This window comes from Siphateles boraxobius, unplaced genomic scaffold, assembly GCF_051911475.1.
Source record: "Siphateles boraxobius isolate OS27281-9 unplaced genomic scaffold, OSU_SipBor_1 12, whole genome shotgun sequence".
NCBI lineage: Eukaryota > Metazoa > Chordata > Actinopteri > Cypriniformes > Leuciscidae > Siphateles > Siphateles boraxobius.
The window spans coordinates 22883615-22901543 of NW_027508722.1; the positions used below are offsets into that span (position 1 = coordinate 22883615).

Below are 17929 nucleotides of genomic sequence, written 5' to 3' on the forward strand. Positions count from 1 at the left end.
GACAGGATGTCCCGCCCTCGCACCATTAAACGCATCATTAGAGAAGAGAAGATGTCATTGCAAGTGGGAGGGGACGTCATTTGAAGACACATGTGTTAAAATAAAAGTGAATGGACAAACCATTTTTAATAAATACTGCAATATTAATATGGTGACTTTAATTACATGCTTGATGTTTACACATTAACATACCCACCGAGCCAGTATATTATGCCCCAAATGGTGCCATAAAATACATTATATTTACAGTCCACTCCCCTTCATGGTGAATCAGTAGATAATGATTAGCCTCAATAAAGTAGAGTTAAACTTTGACTTGAGCAGGAAACTCTGCAAGACTGAAACCTCAGTCATTTAAGAAGAGAGGAGCTCTGCTGACAGGTCGGTGTGTCTTATCCTTTCTTTTATTTCTTCTTAGTTGTTGTCTTTTTAGTTTAGGCTGATTATAAAAGTATACATTTTTAGTTACCAATATGTCATTTGCCTTGTGATGATGCTTCTGCTGCATATGGCCGTCTGGGATCTTGTTTGACTTTGCTCAGTGCTTTCAGAAGGGTGTAGACCAGCTTATGTGGAAGGGCATTTAAAGATTATCACAACTTGCTGTAGCTTTGTTGGATTGCATTCTGGGTAAGAACGTATTTATGAGCATATTTTCTAGAGGAACAAGTTTTGATCCTAAATTGAAGTTCTAACCCTAAATTTTCTGATCTCATATACTGTTAGAATGTCATCAGAGGTCACAAGCTTTGGCTGGAAGGCAAGGCCTCTTGTTCTCATACCTCGATACTAAAAACGTTACTGTTGTTTATATCTATCTAATTTCACGCAAATGGATAAATAAATTTTATATGTTGTTTGAATTGCCTGGTTTCGGTTTAGAACACTTTCAGTTTGAAAATGTTCCCATTTGCTTTACTCTCATTCTTACAGCTGCTACTTTGAGGTATGTGGTATTTATAACAGAGCATGAGTATTGATTTCAGCTTGTGAATCAGAATGTCCTGATTCCTTATGTAGACATAAGATATAAGGAAACTATAATTTATCTGTAAAGTGTTGATTGAGTGTAAAGTGTAAAGTGTTGATTGAGTGTAAAGTGTAAAGTGTTGATTGAGTTTTAAGCAAAATTAGCTTATCAGAGCAGATGTTACATTAACTTCAATGTCACCTTGTGTCACATCTGTCTCAAGGCGTGTCTGTCTTTCACAATAGATCCGACAGATCCGACTTTACTGATAAAGAAATAAAAATCCAGTATCAGTAAAGCACTAAACCTTACAGCTTATTTCAATACAATATTTCAGTACAGAACAGCCGACACAGCTTAATCTTTTCTTGGATGGACTCAAACTGCAACTAAAACAATCAGATTTATCTAGAGATGTTTATCTGTTCACACACATTGTGTGTGATCAGATAAACATTTCTAGATAATTCTGTTTACTGTTTAGAAACAGAATAAACACGCCTGTTCACAACTTCCTGTATTCATTTGTGGTCTGCAACTTACTTTCATTTACAAGTGTCTAACAATCGTTAACATTGTTCTCTCTTTCATTCTATTTCATTCCATTAACTAAACTTTTTCAAAGTTTCAGTTAACTCAACATTTTAAGGCAACCAGATTACTTTCAACAAAAAATATTTTCACTGCTATGTTAAATTGAGAAACCAATAATTGTTTTGCTAAGCAACATCTTCATAAAGTTATCATGTAATTTGAGAATCAACTGACAATCTATTGTTCCTTAGAAACTGAGAAATGTACCTGAAAATACACTGCTGTTTCATTATGTATTGCAATTGGCAGGAAATCAGACAAAGATCGAAAAAAAATCTTTTCAGGTAAAAAAACAAACAAAAAACCCCCCCAAAAAACCATTGAAACACTGTATAGTATAGTTTGTGCCCGTTCCTATTCTTAGATGTGTGGATCCATATGTACATAATTATTTAATGGTTAATTTGTTTAAAAGGCTTTGTAATGTGACTGTGGCTGTGTTCTTAGACACAGACATTGTTAAATGTAATAAACTGTGATGCAGCAGTGACACACACAGATAGTGAGTGCGGTCTGGCAACGCCACCCATACTAGAATGCCAAGTGCCCTTTAAATAACCTTTTTATGGGCTGCGATTCATGAAAACACACACACACACGCACACACACGCACACACACACACACGCACGCACGCACGCACACACACAGACACACTCACAACACTACATGACAACAGCCATGAAGTCACCATCAAATCCACTATTTGTATGTATATGAGACCCACTGACAAAATTGGTTTCATAATAGAGGGAAATAAATTTAAAACAGGAACTTCTAGTGTACACACACCTATAAAAGCCATCTTTTAATACACTGAAATAATCGTGATGTTTTAAAATGTTACTCAGGACTTCTGGTTGAATAGTACTTTTCGTTGGTAACCATTGACTGAAGTTTAACATTAAAGAAGCAGATGGTTCTATTTCCTGACTGGGCAAATGGTAATTACCATTTTTGACACCTTATGTCTCCAAAGTATTCTTTAATATTTCTCAGTTTGCACAGCATGAGCCATCATGTCAGGGAATGTGTTCAAGTTATTTGACAAACAAATGTCACTGCTATAAATTATAATTGCTTTTGTAGTAACTAGTAAAGGTGTTTTTAATTAAATACAATGTTTTCATATCTTTTCCATCAGGTTTTGTTGACCGGGACGATGAGAGGTGCACGTTTGCTACACTTGACCCTTCTCGTCAGCATTGTAAGTGTGTGTGCGAGTAGGATTTTAACTTTGTGACCTTGTAGTCTCCTTACAATCTTTTATTCTGTCCATTAATGAGTAACTGTGCTGAAGTCCATTTTTCCCATGCACACTTCATTAATCAAAGACTTAACACACAGACATAATCTGGATTCATTCAGCCAGTGGGAAATGATTTGTTCTACATCAATAATAATAAACAAAAAATGGGCAAATATTCAGCGACCTTCACATCACAGATACATTTAATGGATTATTTACTGCATAGGTTGCAGTAAAGACAATATAGTAATTAAACAGCTTTATTCAGTTATTTATTAAGAAGTGTGGTCAGATAGGTTCTTAGAAACAATACTGGCCACTAATGTTGTTCATTACTAGATTGATAACTGATAACATATGGTTTGATTGACTATATTGGTGATTTTTTTAAGAAGTCAAATTCTCACATGGCTTCATAATTCTCACATAATTCTTCAGACCTTTTTTCCTCTCTCAGGCTCATGGGATAGGTCTGAAGGTCAAAACGGGGCCATTAGGTCATAAAGTTTTAGATGTGCCAGAGGGTACACCTGTGCCTTATCCCATTTACCAGGTACTGTAGGTTCAGTTCTTGTGTTTGAATGGTTAGTTGTCTCTACAAGACATTTTCATTAGAACCTGTATGGTCAGTAATATTTTTGAATGTTTTCATTGAAAATATTCTAGAAATCTGTTCTTTGTTCAGTTTACATCTGCATCGAAAGGTGTCTCTTCATATCACGTAAGTGGAGAGACTGAAGGAAAGATCAGTATCTCTTCAGACGGCTGGCTATACCTGGAGCATCCTCTGGAATGGAGCCTTGAGAAAAACCACCATCTAGATGTAATTTATTATTGTAGTGTGATGTATTACACATAACATGCAAGCACCTGGATCTGTAAAAAGACACAAAATGCCTACGTTGTTTGTTTCTAGTATGCACATAACACATTGTTAATGTATAACACATCCATGGGTTATTTTTACAAACAGGGTTTTGGGTTCAAATATATGTATAAGGAAATTCTATACTTTAGGACCTTAAACTGGTCACCATTTATTTTTCACAATTTTTAATCCACGCATTACCTTGATTAGTTCATTTTAAATGGTTTTGTGGAGAAGTACAAGTACAATATATTCCTTTGTAGTCTTTCAGTTAATAGGGGGTCATAAAATCACATAATAATGATATAAAATGATTTTATTTATTATAAAAATAAGTAATAATAATAAAAAAATATATAAATATAATGTACGTGTATATATACAATTTTTAAAAGTTTTAAATTGTGTAGCACGTCACACCGCAAGACATGCAGTATGTTGACCTGCTAATATTAATTCCAATACAAACAATTCTAAATATGTGTGTTTCTCTTCAGATTGAAGCACGTTCAGCAGATGATAAAACTGTTGATGGGCCTTACTCTGTTGTTTTGCAAGTTGTGGATGTCAACAACAATCCCCCTGTCTTTAGTGAGAGTCTGTTCAGTGGCAGGGTTAGAGAGCATTCACCTGCAGGTGAGAAACACACACATTATCATTGGATTCTGAAACTTGCTGATTCTCTAAACTGTTACACTTTCTATGAACCTACTTTTCACTGTACTTTTAATCTTGTGTGCGTGCAGGATTAGCGTTCATGCAGGTGTTTGCATCAGATGCGGATGAGCCCAACACAGTAAACACTCAACTGAAATTCAGCATTGTGAACCAAATCCCCAATCCAGAAAAAACGTTTTACTTTGGCATAAAACCAGACAGTGGAGAGATCTTTATAACAGACCAAGGTACATCAACACATCTGGAACAAAAATACATGAAAAACTCAAATGTGCATGTTATTTATATTGAGTGTTTTTTCGTTGAATGCCAAACTGTTATTCCGTTATATTGCTGTTGTATTGCAGGAGCAGCGTCTCTGAAGGCCAGGCCTGCCTTAACATACAGCCGCGGGGAGGTCCATGGCAGTCCTGATGTCCTGAGGAAGAAGTTTGAGGACTACTGTATCCCAAAGAACAACATACCACTAGAGAACAACCCCTTTTACACATGCGTCGAGCGTGTTGGTGAGAACACACAGAAATCATGCTATAAAACAGATTTGGGCTCACAGCATTATTTGAAAAAGCAGTTTAAGTCGTGCATATAATCATGCCAGACTCAGAGACTCATTTACTAGCATTTGAATAAGACATAACTTTCAGTAAGAAATGTATAAATGGACCAAATGACACCAGTATTTAAGTCTCTTTGCTCTGTTTGGAAAGAACCCCTGATAGCACACGTACATCACGGAGACGTCTATTTAATGTCTGCATTTACATCTGCGAGATGTATTTGCTCATCTGCAATACGTCTCTAAGACGTTACCTATCAGATGTTAAAGACATTTAGAAAATGTCTTTAAGATGTTTATTATTTAGAAGGTTTGTAAAACTGCTTTTTCTAAGATGCTTATCAGATGTTTGTACACAACAGATGTTTTCCAGATTAAGCGCTCTTTAGCAGACATCTTAGAGACGTACCTCCAATCTGGGACACGTCATTCAGAAGGAGGTTGAAATGAACGGAGCTGATTACAGTACTATACACACTCAGATTAAACTGGTGTGAAAATGTCAGTGGATGACCACTTCCATGATTACATTCGCTCTGGTGTGTGGAACGTGCCACGTGCTGTAAAGAAGAACGCATTCATTAATTGAGCTCAAGCAGTTCAACACCTCATCAATGCAGATTACAACAGTCTCAGAAATGAGGCAGTATTTAACCCGGATTACTTCACCATTCAAGATACACATTAACAACTCAAACCAATGAACATCATGCTATTAACATAACTTAAAGTCCTTTGAGCTACTCTGGGAACGTTTATCTCTCTATATTGTTTGGTCATCCTCCATGGTGTGCTCGCTCTAATGTTTACCTACAATATCATGCATTGCTGCTGCATTAAATACCCCCCCCCCCCCCCCCTTTAGAATACCACTCAGCCAATCAAATTGAGTGTACGTTGTATAATCAATAATAATTAATGAGTGTTTATTTTGTATGAGCAGAAAGAAGACAAGTGAATCTTCTGATGGATCCAGACTATATACTGATTGTTCGTGCAGAAGATTTGGGAGAACCAAACGCTTTGAGCAGCACGACACAAGTCAACATAGCTATCACTCAAAACCTCTGGGTCAGCCTTGTACCAGTTGTCATTAGAGAAAATTTAGAAGAGGAATACCCAATGTATCTTACCACAGTAAGTCTGGATCTAAAAACAATGTTATGTTATGGTAGGCAGTGCCTATACTTTATTTTTTTATTCATATAATTAAAAAAAAATATATATATATATGTATATAATTTTATATTGTTGAAGTGAATACAAATCTTACATTGAAAGGAGTAAGCATGTGTGTGTGTGTGTGTGTGTGTGTGTGTGTGTGTGTGTGTGTGTGTGTGTGTGTGTGTGTGTGTGTGTGTGTGTGTGTGTGTGTGTGTGTGTGTGTTTTATAGGTGCGCAGCAATGATCCCACCGCATTCTACAGGCTGGTACAGAAAGAAAGACTTAACTTCCCCTTCACCATCAATCAAAATGGAGAGATCTATGCTACAGGTCCTCTAGACAGAGAAGAGAAAAATATGGTAAATATATATGCAAGAGAAATTTAACCGAAATAGAGAAATAGTAAATACCAGTTTTCAGACTACGTCAGGGGTCTACAACCTATTTCACTCCCTGTTAATTATTGTATAAAACTGAGTGTTGCATTTTAAGCCTGACCTTTAATAACAATTATGTGTGTGTTTTTAGTACATATTGGTGGCCATGGCAGAAGATGAACATGGCGTTGAGCTGGAAAAACCCTTGGAGATTTTTGTGCGGGTGGAGGATGTGAATGATAACCCTCCTGTGTGTGATGAAAATGCAGTGTTTGAAGTGCAGGAGAATGAGCCCATAGGTAATAAAGAGTGTTTATACACACATTGCATCAAATCAAAATCAGGCACATGTGACATTAGAAACTGAAAAAAAGCATTCAGAGGTGGCCAAAAGCCTGAGACTAATAGTGAAAATACTTCTATATATTTATATGCAATAGTAATAAAAATATATAATTTATATAATCAAAATAAAACATTCTGGCGGAAAAAATCTAAATTCTTAACTTAATATTTGTTTTGTCCTCATTTTCAAAATACAAATGTCTAGAAAGAGTACAAAATCTCAAACATTTATTCATTTTACATCATAATGTTTGTTTAAAATGTTTTAAAACTATTTACAGGTTTTGAATCCCAGATTTTCAATGTTATCTCAGACTGGATGATAATTCTTTAGTGATTAACTTTGCCATTTTTCTTCAATGACTTTTTAAATTATATGCATGTCTTTAGGTAATACGATTGGTGTTCTGCATGCTCATGATAGTGATGAAGAGAACACACTGAACTCATTCCTAACCTACACACTCCTGAGCCAGATACCTACCCAGCCATCTGAAAAAATGTTCACCATCGATCAATTAAATGGTGAAATCAAAGTGGCCAATCAAAACTTTCAAAGGAAAAAGGTGTCTCAGTATGAGCTCACCTTTAATGTGACTGATCAAGGTAAGTGCAAACTGAACTCAAATGAACTGAAAATGAACATGAATGAAGAAGAATGTGAACATCCTAACTTTTGCACTTATTTTTAGTTTACAACGCAGAATGTAAAGTGATCATCAAGGTCATCGACATCAATAACGAAATCCCTGTCTTCGAGAAAAAAGATGTATATATACATTTTGTTTTACTACTAAAATACTTCAATTATATTTTTTCTTCCTATGGATTATTAAATAATAAATTTCTGCTGTAATTTACTCTTCCCTTTTTGATACGTTTCCCCTGTTGCAGTATGGGACCTATAGTGTTCCTGAACTGGCTGAAGTGGGCACCACTTTGCTCATCATCAAAGCCACAGATGCAGATGACCCAGGAACAGGAAGCTTTAGGGTGGAGTATCATATCTCCGCTGGAGACCCACATAAACTCTTCGCCATTGAGGTTGATGAAGCCACAGGAGTGGGCAGAGTCTACATCGCTCGGGTAATAAGATGAGTCATATTGCAAAAACTTTGTACATTTCTGCTTTTTGTCCCCTTTATATTTCTTTGTTTTCATATTCTCGATTTTCAGCCACTGGATTACGAGCTCCAGAGCGTCTACAACCTTCAGATTGATGCCCGTAATCCCGAGCCCCTGATCGAAGGATTGGAATATGATGAAAATGCAACAGCAGTTGTTGTCATTCAGCTAGTGGACGTGGACGAGCCTCCAGAATTTGAAGTGGACACTCTTAATGTCAATGTCCCAGAAAACATCACAATTGGAACCGTAATAATGAAAGCTGAAGCCAAAGATCCCGAGGGAAAGACTATCAAGTAATGCTTTGTATTGTGTCTCCTACATAATCAGATCATATGAGATGAGATTGTTTGTTCGCAGTGCTTCTCAACATTATCGAAGAGAGAGTTCTATTCCAGCAGTTATGTGTTATTTCTAACTTATTATAAACTATATTATAAACTATTAAAATATTTAAATAAGCAAGAGATCTGAACAACACATTTAATTTCAAGCCTAGTGGTGGACCAATAATATATATATAAAAAAAAAAAGAATAATTCTGTCTATGCTGGTAAAAGTTTATGCAAACTTACCTTGGTTACTTAGAACTGGATATAGAATAGAACATTACTTTTGAATTTAAAGGATTTTCCTTAAGGAATACCCTGGTTCCCTTTCGTAGTCACTCCGAGTTACGTCGGATGACGACGAATGGGGGTTTCGCTTAGAACACCTATCGACTTCGAGTATTACAAAACGAGCCAATGGCGATGAAATGCCATGGGTCTGCGGAATTTGCATAGCGTAACTCCGCCCCACCTCGTGGGTATAAAAGGAGGACGCTCGGCAACATGCAGATATGTTTTCGCTTCGGAGCCAAGAATATTTCTTCACTCAACAATCATCTCTGACTTCGCTCTATGAGACGAGCTTCTCTCTCCGGTGTTGGTGTGACGGCGATCTGCAGCGAGCTCACAGTGCCTGCTGATCTGTGCAGTGATCTGCCAGTGTGTGTGTGTCTCCCTGTGCGCTTCAACATCGCGGAGTTTTTTTCTCCTCTCATAAAAGAGCTCGCACGCGGCACGTCTTTTTAAAGACGGCTCGCCCGTGCATTTCTGGTTGCAGCGGACTGGTATCGGACTCTGATGGGCACGAGCGCTGTCTAGTGTGTTTGGGCTTTGATCATGCTTGAACAGCGCTCGTGGATGACTCATGTTCTCTCTGGGAACGTGATCATCGCGTCATATATAGGTCGAGACTCGGTGAACTCGCAAGAGTGAGAGTCCCCTCATCCACTACCCGATCTTCGGCTGGTGGACAGGGTGACCTGAGGGTGTTGGTCTGGAACAAGGCGCCGACTCTGTGTCCACGCCCCAGCCCCCCCTCTTTAATGACGGTGCCCGCTAGCGAACTGATGATTCCACGAGTCTACCCTCGGGTGGCCCGTGTGTTTTCATTTGAAGCTACAGAGGATGATGCTGTGTCTGTAGCAGCATCACTAGGTGGGCTTGATTCTTCTGGAAATGACGACTCTTCACAGCTGCCACCCTTTGGTGTGCATACGGCTGTGCCTGAGTCTGATCCGGAGATGATGGCCATGCTTTCCCGGGACGATTGGTTTTTGGGTGAGGCCGCCGACGCGTCCACGGCAAACCCCAATATCTTTCCTCCCGGACGTGCATGATGAGTTCACGGGTCCTCTCGTTGGTCTCATCCGCCTTTCCTCCCCTCAGGGGACGCTGCCCATGGGTACACTGGGGTTCCCCCGGTTGAACGCTCTGTTGCCATGCTACTGTGTCCTCAGAGTGCTTCCCGGCGCAATCCTAAGCACCCGTCCAAGCCTGTAGTTCTTTTTGTCACAGTAATCTGTGGCGAAATCCTATAGTGCCACAGGACAGGCAGCTGCCTCACTGCATCCCATGACCGTTCTGCTGGTCTACCTGACCCAGACGCTCATGGACATGCAGGAGGGCGGGACTGACCCGAGGCTCTTCAGTGAGCTGCGCGCCACCACTGACCTTGCTCTCCGAGCGACGAAAGTGGCCGTACGCTCTCGGAGTCAGGTGATGTTCACCAGTTTGGGGCTGATCGGTCTGATGTGCAAGATGTCGGGCGGACCCGTCTGCTCGACACCCCCATCTCCCAGGTCGGCCTCTTCGGCGGTGCGGTTGAGTGCTTCTGCCCAACAGTTCTCAACCGCCCGTGAGCAGATTGAGGTTATTCTGCCCGACGGCCCCGCCGTCCGCTCAGATCCCTCAGTCTGCCCACCGCCGAAGGCTCCCTCCCACGGTTCCAACCCCGCCCGTTCACCCGGGCCTGGCTCTGGAAGACCGTAGGGGGATGCCACAGCCCTCTCCAGCCCCGCACCCCGCTAAACGCCGGGTTAAACGGCACTTTTGAGATGGGCTGCTCAGAGATGAGACTCAGTTCTTTCCAGGAGTTGGTAGCAGGGCCACTCCTTTCCCCGGTGGAGGGCTGGGGAAGAATCCTTATTCAGGAAGAACTGACTCTCTCCTCTCTGAGCATACAGAGTTCTCGGACGACACAGAGCGCCGCCCACAAGCCGTGCTCTCCTCTTCCCCCTCTGCCCCAGAGGTGGTTGACACGGCGTGCCGTCCACGGACCGTTTCGCCCCTGTCCCCCTCTGTCGCCAGACCCCTGACAGAGCAGGCCCCCGTGGAACGCTGGTCCTTCCCTGGCCTCCTCTGTCAGGGTGCGGTTATGACCTTGCCCCCACACCGGGCCGCTATGCCGCCCTCGTCTGGGCTGGTCATTTCCGCTTCGCTGCACCACCGGGGGGACGTCTGTGGTTCTTCACTCCGCTGGCACAGTTGGGAGCCTGCACTAGAGCTCCCTATCTGTTCCGCTGGGTCGTGCGAACCATCGGCTCGGCTATGCGATTCAGTTCGCACGGTCTCCTCCCGGCTTCACGGGAGTCCGCTCCACTTTGGTCGGTGGCTATGCCCCTATCATGAGAGCGGAGGTTGCTCCCTACTGGCGAAGGGTGCGATTGAGACTGTCCCTCCAGCCGAGATGAGGTCCGGGTTAACAGTCCCTACCTCATTGTCCCGGAGAAGTCTGGTGGGTTACGGCCAATCCTGGACCTATGCATCTGAACCGCTCCCTTCTCAGGCTGCCGTTCAAGATGCTCCTGGCCAAACGCATTTCTGGATGTGTGCGGCCACAGGATTGGTTTGCAGCGATCGACCTGAAGGACGCCTACTCTTATGTCTCCGTTCTCCTTCGACTCAGACCGTACCTACGTTCTGCTGTCAGGGCGCGCGCATGTCAGTACGCTGTTCTCCCATTCGGGCTAGCCCTGTCTCCTCGCGCCTTCACAAGGTTGTTGAGGCAGCCCTTGTTCCTCCATGGGAACACGGGGTTCGCATCCTGAACTATCTCGGTGACTGGCTGTCTTAAGCTCACTCCTGAGACCAGGTTTGTGAATACAGGGACCCAGTGCTCCGGCACCTAGCTCGTCTGGGCCTTCGGGTCTACTGGGAAAGGAGTAAACATTGCCCCGTGCAGAGGAGCTCTTTTCTCGGCATGGACTTGGTCGCCTTCTCCACTCAGCCATTAAACAAGAGTGCGGTCCCACTGAAATTGTTTCAGAGGCTCCTGGGGCATATGGCATCTGCAGCTGCGGCAACGCCGCTCGGATTGCTTCATATGAGACCGCTTCAGCTGTGGCTTCGCGTTCGAGTCCCGAGGTGGGCATGGCATCATGGCACGCTCCGAGTTACAGTAACTCCGACCTGTCGTCAGACCTTCACCCCGTGGTGGAACCTCAGTTTCTACGGGCCGGTGTTCCCCTAGAACGAGTTTCCAGGCATGTTGTTGTCTCCACAGATGCCTCTTCCACGGGCTGAGGCGCCATGTGCAACGGACATGCTGCCGCGGGCTCCTGGACAGGACCCCAGCGCCTTCTGCTTGTCAATTGCCTCGAGTGGCTGGCAATACGCCTTGCCCTGCACCGTTTCCTCACGTTGCTCATGGGTCAACACGTACTAGTCCGTTCAGACAATACCGCGACTGTAGCGTACATCAACCGTCAGGGTGGTCTACGCTCCCGCCGTATGTCGCAACTCGCACGCCACCTCCTCTTATGGAGTCAGAAGCACCTGAGGTCCCTTCGTGCTATCTACATTCCGGGAGATCGGAACTTTGCAGCCGACGAGCTGTCACGGTTTCGGCCATCTCCGGCGAATGGAGACTCCATCCCCAGTCGGTTCAGCTGATTTGGGACCAGTTCGGGGACGCACAGATAGATCTGTTTCTCTCTCGACTCGACCCATTGCGCCCTGTTCTATTCCCTGACCGAGGGCTCTCTCGGCACGGATGCACTGGCGCACAGCTGGCCGCGGGGCCTACGCAAAATATGCGTTTCCCCCAGTGAGCCTTCTCGCACATACCTTGTGCAAGATCAAGGAGGACGAGGAGCAGCTCATTCTGGTTGCGCCGTATTGGCCCACCCGGACCTGGTTCTCCGAACTGGTACTCCTCGCGACAGCACCTCCTTGGCCAATTCCTCTGAGGAAGGATCTCCTTTCTCACAGACGGGGCACCCTTTGGCACCCTCGACCCAATCTCTGGAGGCTCCACGTGTGGCTCCTGGACGGGACGAGGCAGGTTTGAGTACCCTGCCACCAGCGGTGGCGGCTACCATCACTTCCGCTAGAGCATCGTCCACGAGACATGTCTATGCGTTGAAGTGGAACCTCTTCGTCAACTGGTGCTCTTCTCGTCGAGAAGACCCCAGGAGATGCTCGATCTCTGTCGTGCTTCCTTCCTGCAAGATGGGTTGGAGCGAAGGCTGTCTCCCTCCACCCTGAAGGTGTATGTGGCCGCTATCGCCGCATATCACGAAGCAGTTCAAGGTAAGTCTCTGGGGAAGCACGACCTGATCGTCAGGTTCCTGAGAGGAGCGAGGAGACTGAATCCTCCTCGCCCTCCTCTCGTTCCCTCTTGGGACCTCTCAGTGGTCTTAAATGCCCTGCAGAAGGCTCCCTTTGAGCCTCTGCAATCATTTGAGCTTAAGTTCCTGTCTATGAAGACAGCGCTCCTGGTTGCATTGGCCTGCATCAAGAGGGTAGGGGACCTGCACGCATTCTCCGTTGACGAAGCGTGCCTGGAATTCGGGCCCGGTCACTCTCACGTGATCCTGAGACCCCGGCCTGGATATGTGCCCAAGGTTCCCACCACTCCCTTCCGGGACCAGGTGGTGAACCTGCAAGCGCTGCCCCGGGAGGAGGCAGACCCAGCCTTGGCACTGCTCTGTCCAGTACGCGCTCTCCGCGCTTACGTAGACAGAACGCAGTGTTTCAGGACCTCAGACCAGCTCTTTGTCTGTTATGGTGGGAGACTGAAGGGAAAGGCTCTCTCAAAGCAGAGGTTGTCTCACTGGTAGTGGACGCCATTGCTTTGGCTTACCAACAGCAAGGCCGACCGTGCCCCCTTGGTGTGACAGCCCACTCCACCCGGAGTGTGGCTTCCTCTTGGGCTCTAGCACATGGCGCCTCGCTGGCAGACATTTGTAGAGCTGCAGGCTGGGCGACACCCAACACATTCGCCAGATTCTATAATCTCCGAGTGGAGCCTGTGTCCTCTCGTGTACTCGCTTCAGTTAGCTAGTACTGGACCCGCTCAGGTGTCTTCGCTTGCTCGCCATTCCACTCCACGGACTGGATACGTGCGATTATTCCTCAGGTGAGCCTTCCTCTTGAAGCCCTGAGTTCCTCCAGCACTGTTGACGCTGGCGCCAGTGTCTATTGCCTGGGCGTCGGCTAGGTGCCTCCGTGTGCATGGTTCCTCCCTGAGTAACCCCCACATGTGTATTTCCACTGTAAGCCTCCTTGAGCATGTGTCTTTCCCTTGGCAAGCCATCTTGCCCTCCTGGAGTTGAAAGTTGCCACCCCTCGGGCTGGTCACTCCAGTGTTCCTCCATATGTAGCCCTCCGGCCATATGTGTATCTTAAGTCCTCCCTACGGGTAGGCATGCTGCGGCATATCTCCTCTGAGATATGCTTCCCAGTGTACCTTGGTATTCCTGTGTTAAGTAGGACTCCTTCGTCTGTGCCAGTATCACGACAGGGGGATCAGACTTTCGCAGGGCACTGGAAGACAGCTGTGAAGGTGGCGTGATTTCACGGGGACCCCCATTCGTCGTCATCCGACGTAACTCGGAGTGACTACGAAAGGGAACGTCTCGGTTACATATGTAACCCTCGTTCCCTGAGTAGGGAACGGAGACGTTACGTCTCCCTGCCACTTCCGCTGTACCGCTGGGTAGACGCCTGAGTTCAGTCTCGGCTCCTCAGCGAAGACATATCTGCATGTTGCCGAGCGTCCTCCTTTTATACCCACGAGGTGGGGCGGAGTTACGCTATGCAAATTCCGCAGACCCATGGCATTTCATCGCCATTGGCTCGTTTTGTAATACTCGAAGTCGATAGGTGTTCTAAGCGAAACCCCCATTCGTCGTCATCCGACGTAACGTCTCCGTTCCCTACTCAGGGAACGAGGGTTACATATGTAACCGAGACGTTTTTTGCTCTAGATAAAAAAATCACATTAGCTGAATCAAAATTTAAAGCTAGATTTATTTGTGCTAAAGAAGGGAATTTTATGATATATTTGTCAGGTTTATTGATAGTTTGACACACAATGTTTGCATTTGTATCATTTAATAAAAAATAATTATTAGCATGAATTTTACAAGTTTGTGGAGAACTTGGTGATCATGTTCTCCAGCATGATTTGAGATAATCCTAAAAAGCATCTTGTGCTTCAATGGAAGATCATCTGACATTTTGTTCACATGATCAATGTCACAACTTTGCATATTTAATTAGTAGCCTAGAAATAGTGCATAATCTTAAATGTTTCTTCTTTTTGCATTGATATCAAAAAAAATTGTTTTAGTTTGTTTATTTAGGAGTCTGAGACTTTTCACCTCCACTCTATGTTATTTAAAATAGCCCTCTGGAAGCTGTAATCTTGTATGATACCTCTTGTTAGTATTAATTAGCATTTTTAAATGCTTTTATGTAATTCCTGCTTTTGAATGTTCTGTTTGTCAGGTTAAAGATGAAAGGAGATGAACATAATTGGTTGGAGCTGGACGTTGACTCCGGTGAGCTGAAGACTAAAGCTGCTCTGGACAGAGAGACGGTGGAGCAGATCACTCTCACAGTCATCGCTTATGAGACAGGTGAGAACTCACCAGATAGAGCACCGATGCATCATGGCTCTCCAAACCAGTGACAATCTATTTCGGTTCCTTTCAGAGGGAGACAAGCAGGAGGTTGAGATGAATGTGAATATTCATCTGCTGGACGTGAACGACAACTACCCCAAACTTCAGTGGAAACAGAACTTCATCTGCATGCAGGACATGACCCCATTAACACTCACTGCTGTAGATAAGGATAGCGACCCCTATGGAGAGCCTTTCACCTTCTCAATTAACCGCAAGTCACCAAACTTCGAGATCAAACCTGTGGATGGTGAGCAGACTTTTAGTTTAACCCTAAAAACAAGAGGCTAATGTACTTTTCACGCTGTGGTTGTCATCGTTCTAAATCCTGCTTTTAACCCTGGGTTAAGGGACGTTTCACAATTTTAAATTAGAAGCAAGTTTAGCATCGCTTTTTACCCTGGGTTTTGAAACCCTGGTCCGGAGAAGGGTTAGCACCCCTTTTGTGGTGTTAACCCCACACTGTGGTACCAAATGTGTAAAGTGAGAAACAAAGCTGTGTTAGAATGTTACGGCTAGATGCTTAGCAACCAACAGCCATTGCATGCCTCATATTCACCTGATTTGGACAGGCAACTAAAGTTTATACTGTTGTATAAACAGTAGGCTATATTTAAGCGGTTGAGTGGAAAAATGTCAAATGGTCACAGAAAATGTGGCGACTGAATAAGAGACAGTTTCATTCTTACATTTATAGTTTGAAAAGTCCATTCAGTATGAACTTCAAGTTCAGTCAGCAATATATAATATGAGGATGCGTAATGCAAGAGCCTTTTTTTGTAAACTGGTCGCATACTGCATTCATCCAATCAATAAAACTGACACTGCAAATATGTGAACAAGGATGTTAATCCAAGGTTTAGGAATTTACAGTGAGAAACATTAGCTTATGAATTCCCAGGAAAATGTTAACCCCCATTAATCGTTAAGTTAGCTGCAATGCGAAACGTGAAGCAAGATAACCCAGGATTCTGTTTGCCCAGGGATTAGAATGACCCAGCGTTCACTATTTTAAGTGTGAAAAGCCCTTCTGTATGACTCCTGCATTTAATTTATTTACGGTTGTAACTGTGTAAACATGTTCGGGTGCCTGCAGGAACATCAGCGAAGCTGGTTCTGAAGAAGAAGCCCTCAAGTGATCTGAACGTCAGTGTTCCCATCAACATCAAAGACAATGCTGGGATGGGTATCACTCAAAAGTTTGATGGTAAACTTATTTTTTCTCTCTGTATTTCATATATAACATTCAACTTAATATTCATAGGCTCTCACTTTAGCATGGTATGACATCTGAGCTGAGATTTCTTTCTCTTAGTGCGTATATGTAACTGCACTAAATTGGGCTACTGTTACATGGAGCCAGAAGCTCACAGCTGGAAGCTGGGCATGGGCAGCACCATCGGCATACTGGCAGGAATACTCGGCTTTATCAGTAAGACTTATATGTTGGAAATAATTTAGCTCTGTTAATATTTAAACATAAAAAGAAGCTAATTGAGTTTGATTTTTTTTTCCAGTTCTGTCTATGGTCATTGTTATGTACCGAATCAAGAAGAAGGATCAGACGAGAGCAGCAGATGGTGGAGAGACTAAAGCAATGCTCTAGAGTCGAGACGACATGCCGACTACAAACATTATTCAGTACTCAACCCAGGCAAACTGACATCCATGACCCTCAACACACACCTTTATTTTGAATGATAAGTGGTTGATTATCATTAAATATCCATGTTCAAGATTTGCATCATCTGACAGTTTTAACAGTAACTTATTTGCCATGTGGCCTGGCAGTTTTATTAATTATTTTATATAAATATTTGACCTAAATTTAGATATTTTATTTTTCCCCCTTTATATAGTAGATATATATCATCCCCTAGTGTTTAAAGGGGACACAAAACCAGGTGTATTCTGGGAAGTTGTGGTTTATTTTTGGTAAAGTAGAGTACTTTGAGACATGAGTATATGTTGTCATATTTCATATGGATTAAACCTCTAAAAACCTAATTCTTATATTTATTCCCCATTATCCAAGAATCAGCTAAAATGTGTTAAAATCTTTCCATGTGATAGATATTTTTGTTTTCGACTTTTCTTCTTAAAGTCAGGTCAGGTTCTGCAGTGTAATTCCATTATTGAAGAAGGTATACAAATCACAGAATGGCAACATTTTTGCTTGTTTGCATATTTGACTATTTTTGTTCATTCTGTAAATAAAGCAATACTTTGATCTTATGGTAAAACATTTTTTTTCTTATAAATCCACAGTTGTCCTACATTTAAACATGTTAACATGTAAAGTAGATTATATTAAAGCAATAGTAATATAAAACCAAAAATTGACAAGATAATGCAAGATATAGCTTTTAAGCATAAAGGATATTTTTATTCTTCAAGAGTAAATAATTGTAATGAGTAAAGTCTTAGCGTCTAAGATCAAATCTTATATAATTCTTATGTAATTGTATGTTTCTATAAGGTTTTATCATACATCGCAGGACTTGACAGAAACAGATGTTACTGTCAAAAAGATATTGTAACATACCAGAGACAAATCAAACAAACCAGAGATGCCTAAAACTCACTCTTGTAAATTCTTGGTCTGTATTACTAGTCTGTATCTCTTCACGCTGATTTATAACTTTCACATGTGTCCATCTCTTAGCAATGTTCCATAACAAACACAAAAACAATAGAAAATGAACTCACTGAGATATCTGAGTGAGGGGTTGGTGTAGTTGGACTCGGAGGAGTGTGTCACGCAGTAG

At 43.0% G+C, this 17929-nt stretch overlaps 1 protein-coding gene across 1 annotated transcript; it reads left to right on the plus strand.

The window, feature by feature from the left end:
• Positions 1–303: 303 nt before the first annotated feature.
• cdh17 (cadherin 17, LI cadherin (liver-intestine)) lies at positions 304–17404 on the plus strand. The gene is made up of 19 exons (XM_077213576.1): positions 304–381; positions 2707–2769; positions 3269–3364; positions 3497–3634; positions 4177–4315; positions 4426–4584; positions 4705–4863; positions 5857–6050; positions 6308–6436; positions 6606–6753; positions 7190–7405; positions 7492–7568; positions 7694–7885; positions 7976–8220; positions 14986–15116; positions 15193–15411; positions 16258–16368; positions 16477–16593; positions 16679–17404. Exons 2-19 carry the CDS (start codon positions 2725–2727, stop codon positions 16765–16767), a joined length of 2604 nt encoding a protein of 867 aa, XP_077069691.1. The 5' UTR covers positions 304–381; positions 2707–2724; the 3' UTR covers positions 16768–17404.
• Positions 17405–17929: the final 525 nt, after the last annotated feature.

Excerpts from the sequence above, each read along its gene's own strand:
- cdh17 (XM_077213576.1), top strand. The coding sequence starts at position 2,725 with ATGAGAGGTGCACGTTTGCTACACTTGACCCTTCTCGTCAGCATT. Across the intron at positions 6,051-6,307 it reads ACCCAATGTATCTTACCACA|GTGCGCAGCAATGATCCCAC; the intron begins GTAAGTCTGGAT and ends TGTGTTTTATAG. Across the intron at positions 16,369-16,476 it reads TATCACTCAAAAGTTTGATG|TGCGTATATGTAACTGCACT; the intron begins GTAAACTTATTT and ends TCTTTCTCTTAG.